The 11381-nt window shown below is 39.5% G+C and overlaps 1 protein-coding gene across 4 annotated transcripts in view; it reads right to left on the bottom strand.

The window, feature by feature from the left end:
• Positions 1-437: 437 nt before the first annotated feature.
• Positions 438-11381, bottom strand: part of kcnh5a (potassium voltage-gated channel, subfamily H (eag-related), member 5a) — a 105559-nt gene continuing 94615 nt past the window's right edge. For all 4 annotated transcript variants that reach the window (XM_065257210.1, XM_065257212.1, XM_065257208.1 and 1 more), the window contains one exon: positions 438-3553. In XM_065257210.1, the coding sequence (XP_065113282.1) occupies positions 2405-3553 (1149 nt within the window). In that variant the 3' untranslated portion in view covers positions 438-2404. The remainder of the gene's footprint in view (positions 3554-11381) is intronic.

The raw sequence follows: 11381 nt of genomic DNA, 5'->3' as shown, positions 1-11381 counted from the left end.
GCAGTATTTATGAAAATTATTGACTAATAACCTTTCTATTGCCATTAAAGTGAAATTACTGAACCTAAATATAAGTCTGATAAAACAAAAGTGACCCGTGCTGGCAAATTGAGTTGGAAAGCGCTCTGTCTAAAGTATAAATGTCGATTTTGGTGAAATTGCAACTGATTAATCCAGGTGTGCCTGACCTCAGTAGTCACAACAACAATAATCAGACACACCTGGATTAATCAGTTTGTCCAATAATGGCAGACAGGAAACAAGGAGCTGGCTGAAGTTCAGGAAGTAGTGCAGCTGGGCATAAAGCCTATTGACTTCGCTGACTCTATAAACTTCAAACAGGTGTAGCATTGTAATTTTTTTGTCAGATTTCAACAAAACACACATCATTTTGGAGTTATTTAAAATATATATATATATATATATATAAAAAAAACATGTACTCATTCCGACTCAATTTGTCAGCAAAGGTCACAAATGCTTAGAAAACATGTCAGACGCAGTTAGAGGGTTTTGCATCTAAGCTCTTCAAATACAACCACACTTCTGCTGTTGTTGTAATCTTAATAGTGTTCTCTCTATAGTGCCTCAGTCATCGTCCCTAATGTTTGATAATAACATCACCATTATGCACATATAACAGCACAATTGAAATAATGGTGAATGAGAGGTGAAGGGGCATTAGTTATAACATTATGAGCCCTCTAAAGCAGGGGTTTTCAAACTTCGGGGTCGGTACCCACTTGTGGGTCGCACAATGAGATGAGTCGTGCAAATCACTTGGGTACAATGATTTTGATATGATATACCATAAGTTATTTTGATACAGCAATTAAACTTGCGTTTCATTTATAAAATGCAAGGAAAATAAAAACAACTCAGATATAAGAGAGAGAAAATGTGTTTTCCTCATATTTACATTTAAAAAATATGTTGGCAGGTCCTGGTATGGATTATACAGTACCTAAAAAAAGTTTGGGAACCTCTGCTCTAAAGCACCCATAAGTATGTTGATATGTGAGTCACCATCCATGGATGTAATAATAACATAACGTTAAAAAAGCTCCTATAACAGCAAGTCCAAATGATGAACACTTTATAAAACGTAACACGGCCACAGGTTGTCTAGTGACACAGTTTGGGTACTTTTGGTGGAGCATAATACATAAAAGCTGGATTAAAATGGGAAGGTTACGACATATGCATCTTCATTCAAATTAATTATGCATAGTATAGATTAATATCAATTACTATGTAGGGAAACAATACTAGAAAACCTTGACTTTCATGTCTACTAATGTAACACTCAATGCTGATGTCATGCAAAACGTCTGTGCATGCTTGTGCAGTTTCCAAATGGCCTGAAGATGTTCATGCTTCTAATATTGGCACGAGAGGGAGCTTTACTACCAAAATGCAGCACCCCCCCTCCCATTGAGACTTTGTGCGTTTGCATAATTAAAAAGGGAAAACGAGAAGACCCTATTTCTACCATGCCAGACTTTACCACATACAGTATTCTTCCAGCATGCAAGTATGTCTTTCTAAAACGTGTTAAACAGACCCCCAAAATCTCTTATCTATCATAATGTATTAAGATAAATAAGGGCAATAATGATAATGAAATTTAAAAACAATGTGGTAATGAAATGAGATTAAGGTTTCATATCAAATATGTGACCCTGTCACTGTTTTCCCCCATTTAATCATCCTACATAAATGTAAAGACACATCTGTGAAAATACAACTTTGATATTATTGACTGAGTAAGGTCATGTCAAAGATTAAAATCAATTAAGAAATCAAATTTTGAGAGACTTTACCCTGGATTTCACAGACAGGGTCACATATTAATGATCTTATTCTCTACTTTTCATCATCTAAGCTAACCATCTTACAAACCCGCACTTCCAGTCATTATGCTTATTTATGCATACTAAACTGGGAAGAAATATTGGGATATTTGAGAAAAGCGACAGTAAGTGACTGTATATCCATTTATAGCCAGGTCACTATGAATAGTGCTGTGCTAAACCAATGCTTGGGGTATTAAACCAAGACTGATTCTAACGTACAGCCACCCAAGATCAGGTCTGGCACATCTGACCACTTCAAAGAGAAAACGCCCTGAAATATGTTAGGAGATCCTATGTGCCGGGTCACACTAAAAGTGCCTTTTAAATGATCTCTGCATGCAGCCAACTCCTTACACGTACAAGCAACTACTATCCGTAGAGAAGATCTCATTGGCAGGCCAGATTCCAGCTGGACATGCAAGTATTTACAATAGAAATAATTCTTCCCCGATTCATCTGTTTTACCGTTCCTTCCTGAGTTAGAGGAAGGCGAGTAATAAATAAAACCAGCATATCAATATCTAATAAATAAACCTATTTCTCTTAATTCAAAAGGGTTCATCATCTCCTGTATCTGGAGAGACGGGCTGTGAAACGGCAAAGATGTCCTGCCGTTCAAGTTCGGTTTTGGTTTGAGGTGGAGGGGAAGGTTTGCTCTTCTCTGATGAGAGGAGTCTTAAAATCTCCCCCACCTGAGCCTCCAGCGCTGCTAGCCGGTTATTTAAAGTCTGGATGTCCCCCTTTAGTTCCAGCTTTGCCTCGTGCAGGCTGTTTTGAAGGACACCCTGTTCAGGAATAGGCTGAAAATGAAGACCCCGAAGTGTCATGTCGCCTATCCCTGGGCTGGGATGATCGTACGGACTCCTCTCCGTCGGACACCTTTCGTAGGGGCTTCGTGAAACACCCACTCTGTCGATACGCAAGTCACTCTTTGTGATACCACTGTCACATGAATCAGTCTTGTGTAGAGCACTGTTTTCATCTGTCTCCTCATTGCTATTTCCGTTGCCATTTCCACCTGAACCATTTCCATCAGATCCGGCTTCCTGGCTCTTGGCATCCTGAGAAATCACATTCAATGGCTTGGCCACATCCCCCCACTCTTCTTCCTTGGGAGGCTGCTTCTCCAGTTCCAGCGGAAGCATTGAAGATCCTGATGTGGCGTTTTGGAAGCGCATCCAGCCTCGTCCCCTTCCTCCTCTGGGTCTCACTGGACTTGTAACCTTTAGACAATTCTGGTCCTCCACACTAAAACTGGGCTTAAGCTCCATTGCTTCATGACCATCACTCCTATTGGGTTCCTCTGTCTGAACATAGGCCAATGCGCTTTGGAACGGGGTTATCTGTGAGACAGTCAGAACACTAGAACCATTGTTCCCGTTGCCCGAACCAGGGGCACCATTTTGAATGGGGGTGACGTGTTGAAGTTGAAGAGGATGGTGACCCTGGTACTGTGACTGATATTGCTGCTGATGAAGCTGATGGGACAGCGGATGGAGATGATGTTCCACCTGAAACTGGTTCCTATCCAGGTCAGATTGCGATGAACCTTGCGAACGCATTTCTTTCTGCTGTTTGAATTTTTGGAATAGCTTCCGTACAGGATGGTCCACGGGGATGGATAACGTAACTTCATTCTTCTGATGCCTCCTCTCCTCTTCCTCCTTCTTTACGTCAACGATCTTGCGAAAAACAATCTGTGAAGACACAAATATATGTAAGAAAAGTGCTGTAGTATACTCTAATAAAACAGTGCCAATATTCTTCCACTCAAAATCTTTTCATTTAGGGTCAAAGTTTAAAATAAAATCTTACTTTGCCTACATATAACCAGAATTAGACTGCTGTTATCCTCTGGTGTTCCTGTTGCTTATTTAGTAAAGCACTGTGCTAGCAATGCAAAGGTCATGGGTTTGATCCATAGACTGTAAAAAAAGTGGGATGTATTGTGCGTGTCGTCACCCATAGGTTTCTGAATATCGTTTTGGAAGCTTAAAGTAGGCAGTGTCTGCCGTCTTGGCTGCGCATCACAGTGCATCACTCGCGGATATGCAAACATGGGTAAAGAGGCGGAACGTTGGTGAAGCTGAGGTGGCTGGTTGCTGAAACCACACCCGCCTAGGTCGACTTCAGTGACAGCAGTGGCTGTTCAACCGTCACTCAAGTGGCCATGCCCTTAGTTATGCAGAACTTTAAGGCTTTATATCATTTAACGGATGAGTTACAAAAAAATTCACCCTCTCACAGTTGGCCCAACAAGTGCAAAATTAGCTATACAGGCTAAAAACACTTTTTGTACCAGGTACATATTATTTTCTACTGTAAACTGGACATTTTAACATGGAGGTCTATGGGAATTGACTCCCTTTTCGAACCAGCCTCTAGCGGCCAGTCGATGAATTGCAGTTTAAATCACTTCCGCATTGGCTTCATTGGAGAGATTGAAAGGTTGCCCCTCGGTTTGATCCCAGGAAACACAAATATAGTTAAAATGTATACTTTGTAATGCGTTGTAGGTCGAAGAATGTATCAATGTAAATATAATATAATCCCAGAACAGATCAGTCTTAATATATCATCGCTGTCCGATGAACGCGTATGTCCATTTTGACGATTTTGAGATTTTTCGACAGATTGAATGTTCAGGTTCATTTCCGTATACAGTATGCATTACATATCTAAATGGCCAATGAAAATCTGATTTTCACGTATATCCATTTGGTGTCAAAGCTGTCAATCACGCCGCGTATCTCCCGCTCTGTGGAAGCACTCGCCGGTCTCGTGAAGTTTCATCGAAGCTCAGCACTGGATAGCCGAATAAACACAGCCTGGTGAGAAAATGACTTTCTGCATCCAGGTAAACGTTTCCCCCCTGACGCCAGACGTACGTCTAGGAGTGACAAAATTAATTTAGGACTGTGCAAACAAAGTATCTGTCTAGCATAGGTGTTTTTTACACTGGGGACGCTGGGGATATGTCCCCACCACTTTTTGAAAGCATTTGGTTAAAAAAAATTCTGAAAAATCAAGTGATGCTTAAGAGCTTAAGTTTTGTGGTCCAGGGTCACATATGTTGCATTGTATGCTTACTGTGTGTTTTCTTTTACATATGTAATGTAATTCATTGTAATCATTGACTAAACGCTCTGCTGTTTTCTATGGTATGGTGCTTTGGCACTGTTCGGTTGAGCATGTGTGCAGTCGACATTGTTGAGGGTTTTATGCGATGAGTATTTTCTTGTTGTTGACTGGCCAACGCTATGCCCATTTTTGATGCGCCGTTATTAAATATTTTTCCCATCCTCTAGTAACATTTTTTATGTGATCTTTTGTCCCCACCACTTTTCAACACAAATTGACGCCCCTACTGTCTAGCATTACCATGTCAGTGTATTAATTCATTGTCCCTTCATAGTTTGCAAGAGACATTTAATAAATGTATAATAAATATTAAATAAACTAAGCTTATTTAATAAACTAAGACGTAGGCTATTTAAAAAAACTGAGCATATTCATCTGTCAATATGAAACGCGACTTGGCCATTCTAATTAATGATCGGAAGAACGCGTATCGACCACTGTTACTGTAAAATATGCACGTATGTCCATTTAAACTCAATTTTGTTCAAATGTGGATTATATCATTACACTGGCAAGAATATGGTTACATGTAAAGATGCCGTACCAAGTATGACAATGCTACACTCAACTGCTTTTGAAATACAGTGTTTTTTTCACTTCCTGAAAAGTAACCGTTTTGGACATACGTGAGTTTCATCGGGCAGCGAAAATATCTTTGTCTGCATTAGGGCTATGTATTGGCAAGAGTCTCTCGATTCGATACGCGGCACAATACATGGGTTGCGGATACGGCTGTAACGATTTAATTGTGCAAATGCGTTTTTTTATTAATGAATTTTAATGAATTATGGTGAAATCCCTGCACATCCCAAAGCCAGAGGGCGCTCTCATGCAGAAACTCCCTTTGTGCCACAGAAGAAGTAGCATTACAAACGCTATTCCAGGAAATGTCTACAGGAATATTTATATCGTTGTTCTTCAAATTGTTTCAGGTATTTTCATGATAATAAAGAATATTTTGAATGATTTTGTTTAATGAGTGTTTCTTTTTTAAATGCACGTTATAAACGACTCCGATAATGATTTTAGACTGATAAGGACTTACTGACCAAATGCCGTAGTATACGCAAAACATGCATGAAACACAGAACCGCAGCCTTGCGATTCAGAATCGATTTCAGACGATTAATTGATACAACCATAGTTGCGATGCAAAATGTTGCGATACTGTAAAGCGAGGCTGTATATTAAGATATTTCATATTTTAGGAATATAATAGGATATAATTTTAGAAAAGCTGTAATTGAAAACACACCACCATATGCAAACCTTAACAAAAAAATTGTGGTGCACCCCTTTGCTAGTACATCCTGACACTGTTCAGAGATAGCATTTTAGCGGTTGGGGTAAACTTCAAACAAAACAACTGCCGTGAATCTCAGTTCTTTAAAAAAAAACAATATCGCTTTGAGAATCAATACAGTATTGTCAAACTAACTACCACAATACTCACATGTACCAATATTTTCTTACACCGCTAATCTGCATGGTGGGTCATCCACTGCTTCTTTGCTTTTTCTTTTGAATTAACAAACACCTCCTGTGCAGGCTGGTTTCTGTTTTGATAAAAGTCCTTATTTATGAGGGCAGCTGTGACACTTTTTAGGTGGGTTCTAGAGTCATGCCTCGGTTTAAAAGACTGCAGCGAACACAAAGCTGTGCCATGTAGACAGAGAACCTACAGCCGACAATGGTGTAAAACGTTTTAGCATTTAAACTGCCAATAACTGCAGGCTAACACACATTATGAAACTGTTTCAGACACGTAGGGCAAAAATAATACTGCCCCTCCATACACCGCTCCTTCCCTACTGGGTCTCTTTTGGCATGCCAGTGGCTTTGATCACATATGCGTTCATTAGAGAGAGTTAATTAACCACCAAAACCCTTTGCTGAGCACCTCAGGGAGGTCTGCATGACCCCACCTGACATAGCCTACTACTGAGGACAGGTGGCCACATGGCTTGCTATTTTTAGTAGGATTTCATCACACTTAAAGAGCAGTCTCATTTGTATTCTGATTTTGTTCCACTCTTTCTTAAAGGGACACTTCACCCCCCTCCCCAATTTTTTTCATTTACTCACCATTGTGTTACTTACTCCCACATTATACTAAGCTCGTAGAAAACAACTGCATTACTACAGTTGTGTGAGATAACATAACAGTGACCATGCTGACTTCAATAAAACGATCTTCCTCAGGGCAAACATCGGTCTGTTGTGTTAAAAATAGAACAGACTCTGTCACGTGCCCTTTATTTATCCGTGTGCTTCCTTTCAGCACCCTGAAGTGCTGCGTCGCATGTCACTTCAAATCTCCCAGGAGGACTCTGGTAAATAATGAATCCAACCCCCTTCTGCCGTTTCATATTATTTAAATGCAGCTTAGCACGGGAACGAGACGGGTGTGATGAAGGTACTGTCTGGCAAATAAAGAAAAATAAGCGTTTGGGTACAAATAGAGAGCACTACAAGAGAATAAATGGGAAGTGCATGCTGTGATGGACACTAATTGTCTCTGCGAAATGACTGGAAACGTAGGCGGTTGTTCAAAATAATAAACAGCACATCGCTGGTTGGGCTTTTACAGTTTCGCTTAAATAGCCATTAATGCATTCTTATAACATCTTATTTGCATTTTCATCTTAAATTTACACTGGAAAAGATGGATTCTCTGTCTTATTAAAATTGACTTTAGTGACTGTTTATTAATCATTATCCATACAAAATTACTTAACAAATTGAATAACAGTTTGAGTACACTTTAAACCTCATTTAACGCTTGACCAGCTACTTATTATAGCTAAATTTCTCTTCAACGTTAAATCACATTGATTTAAATACAATAGAAATGATATATGAATGTATGATGTCATGTTTCATATGTGCCCTAGGAGATGAATACGATCCAGCACATGTGAAGTGCCATTACAGCGGATTATAACGAATTGACTCTTTAGCCTCAGTTACACACGCTGTTCAATTCCCTCCGTGCAGCCTCTTATTGGATAATGACGATTATCACACAGCTCAAGCTATCTGGTAAATAAAAGCAGAGACAGTAAGAAAATAGATGGTGTCAACAGTCTGAATCTGCTCTGCAGAGGAAAACTGATTAAGGATATATAATGATCTCTTAGCATCCACTGGGAGTTTTAATGAAGAATCCAATATTTCATCTGCACCCTGTGGAGCCACGGTTATTATTCTAACATTTTTCACCTGTGTGAAGTGACTTTTTCTTTTTTAACAGAGACGGATGGTATAATTGGAATAAATGCACAGGCATGCCGGGTTACTCTTCTTGTTTTATTTAATGCAGCTACGAGGAGTTCACTTGTGGACAGAATGAATGTACTTCAAACTAATGAGTTGTAGTATTAGAGAGTATTGCTTCAGCTTGTCTGAATAGCAGAATCTGTCTACCATGCAATTTCACTTAAAGGAATAGTCAATTTTCTTAAAAGAAAAATCCAGATAATTTACTCACCACCATGTCATCCAAAATGTTGATGTCTTTCTTTGTTCAGTCGAGAAGAAATTATGTTTTTTGAGGAAAACATTGCATGATTTTTCTCATTTTAATGGACTTTAATGGACACCAACACTTAACACGTAACAGTTTTTTTTCAATGGAGTTTTAAAGGACTATAAACGATCCCAAACAAGGCATAAGGGTCTTATCTAGCGAAACGATTTTCATTTTTGACAATAAAAATAACAAATATACACTTTTAAACCACAATTTCTCGTCTAGATCTGGTCCAGCGCGACCTAACGTATATGCGTAGTGACGTAGGGAGATCACGTGTTACATATATAAAACGCACATTTGCGGACCATTGTAAACAATAAACTGACACAAAGACATTAATTAGTATCAGTTGACATACAACAACGTAGGAACGGTCCTCTTCCAACACACTTGTAAACACAGGGGCGGAGTTTCGTGTTCGTCCTCTGTGACCTCTTGACGTAATGACGTATTGCGTGAAGTCACGCTGACGCTTTCAGGACTGGATCTAGACGAGAAATTGTGGTTTAAAAGTGTATATTTGTTATTTTTCTTGTCAAAAATGACAATCGTTTTGCTAGATAAGACCCTTATGCCTCGTTTGGGATCGTTTAGAGTCCTTTGAAACTCCGTTGAAAAAAACTGTTTAGTTTTGAGTTAAGTGTTGGTGTCCATTAAAGTCCATTAAAATGAGAAAAATCCTGCAATGTTTTCCTCAAAAAACATCATTTCTTCTCGACTGAACAAAGAAAGACATCAACATTTTGGAAGACATGGTGCTGAGTAAATTATCTGGATTTTTCTTTTAAGAAAATGGACTATTCCTTTAACTGTAGGAACAGCTCTACTGTACATACATATACACGCACACTTAACTTAAATAAACATATCCATAAAACATTTTGAATTTAAATACATATGCATATTCTAAATATTTTTAGGCATTTGGGGGGAAATGGCACAAATACTCCTGTAATGACTTTGTCCTAGTTTTTAACATCTGATAAGTCTGTGAAAACCCATCTAAAATCATGTTTAGTAATTTACATTACATTACATGCTTTTGTCCAAAGTGACTTACAAATGAGGTAAACAATAGAAGCAATTATTGCAACACAAGAACAGCCATACATAAGTGCACTGGAAATAGTCTCATCAAGTCCAACACAGTATACATAGCCAAGGGTAGTTTAGTAGTTTTTTTTAAAGAATGTACAGATAGAGATAAAGAAAAGGGAAAATTAGAAAAAGATACTAACACCTATATTAGGAAGTGAGCTAATGGCGGAAGAGATGGGTTTTTAGCCGAACCTTAAAGACGGCTACAGAGTCAGCAGATCGTTCAACAGTTGAGGAACAGCTCCAGAGAAAGTATGCAATAATGTTTTTTCCCTTTTTGAGATGGCACCACAAGCCGTCACTCAGTGACAGAGCGCAGGGATCGAGAGGGTACCAGTGACAGCTGGTGACTTCTTTTTTTGAAGCGCACGATGCGAAGTTCATCACAACATGTATGTAGCTTGTCATGTGTGTGGTTCGTCATTTCAAAATATCTGTTCTGCGCTTTGAGAGATCGTGTGTGCATCACGTGACATGCCAAAATAAGCCCCTGCTGCCTTGAACTTGAAAAGAGACGCTCGCGTTTGCCAGATACTCGCATAATCTCATGCGTAATCAGAGTTTACTGTTAAGGGAGTGTCTTTCGTGTATTTAGGGAACGTGAGCGTCTCTTTTATCATAAACGGTTTTGACGCGTCTCCAGCAGGCACTTATTTTGACAAAACACGTGATGCACACAGGATCTTTCCACACGCATGACTTATATTTTGGAAAAGGGAACCACACACGTGAAAATCCGAACACTTATTTTGAATTGGCGCATCCTCGGAAGAGCAGTCACGAGCCACCACTACGTACGGCTGTATAAGCAAGTAAGGGGGTGCTGACCCAGTGGTGGTTTTAAAGGCCAGGAGCAGAGCTTTAAATTTGATGCGAGCTGCTATAGGAAGCTAGTGTAACCTGACAAAGAGAGAAGTGATGTGCCCCCTCTTAGGCTCATTGAAGACCACTCTTGCCACTGCGTTCTGAATCATCTGCAGCGGTTTGGTTGTGAAGGCTGGAAGTCCAGCCACTAGTGCATTGCAGTAGTCCAGCCTGGACAGGACAAGAGCTTGGACCATGCTCATTTAGGAAAGGTCTAATTTTCCTAATATTGTAGAGGATGAATCTACAAGAGCGGGCGGTGCTGGCAACATGCTCCGTGAAGCTAAGCTGATCATCAATGACCACTCCCAGGTTTCATGCTGTAATGGAGGAACCAAGCTGAATGGAAAGGTTGTGATGAAATCATTTCATGATTTTATGGTATAATTAAACTTTTTCGTGTCAATCCACGACCCTTTAAACCATAAAAAATGCACTGTCACTTTAATTGAGCGTGAGCAGCGCTGCAAAAATAGAGCCAACGCCAAAATGATCGCAGCACTGCTGCTTCAGCGACGCTCCTGCCATGTGTGCGGTGTGCATGCTCTTACTTGTTAACATGGGCGGCAGAAAAAAACACGCGCTGCTTACACGCTGCTCACGCTTGCGGTGTGAAACTAAGTACTGAAAAAGTACTTTACTTTTTCTTTTTAATAAATTTACATAACATTACAATTTACATTTCTAAAATTCTGTTTTTACTCTTTCATTATGGGGTACACAGTGGGAAACAAAATGAATTGTGGTATTAGGCTGCAACATAACAAAACTGAAAAAAGTGAAGGGGGTCTGAATACTTTCTGAATGCACTGTATTCTCAATGGATGGTGCGTGACTTTGAGAAATATATGAAGAGAATGAGATGACACTTCCATCAATAATGACAA

This window comes from Paramisgurnus dabryanus, chromosome 12 (genome assembly GCF_030506205.2).
Source record: "Paramisgurnus dabryanus chromosome 12, PD_genome_1.1, whole genome shotgun sequence".
Classification (NCBI taxonomy): Eukaryota; Metazoa; Chordata; class Actinopteri; order Cypriniformes; family Cobitidae; genus Paramisgurnus; species Paramisgurnus dabryanus.
Note: the sequence above shows the minus strand (reverse complement) of the source record. Positions and strands in the feature narration are given on the sequence as shown.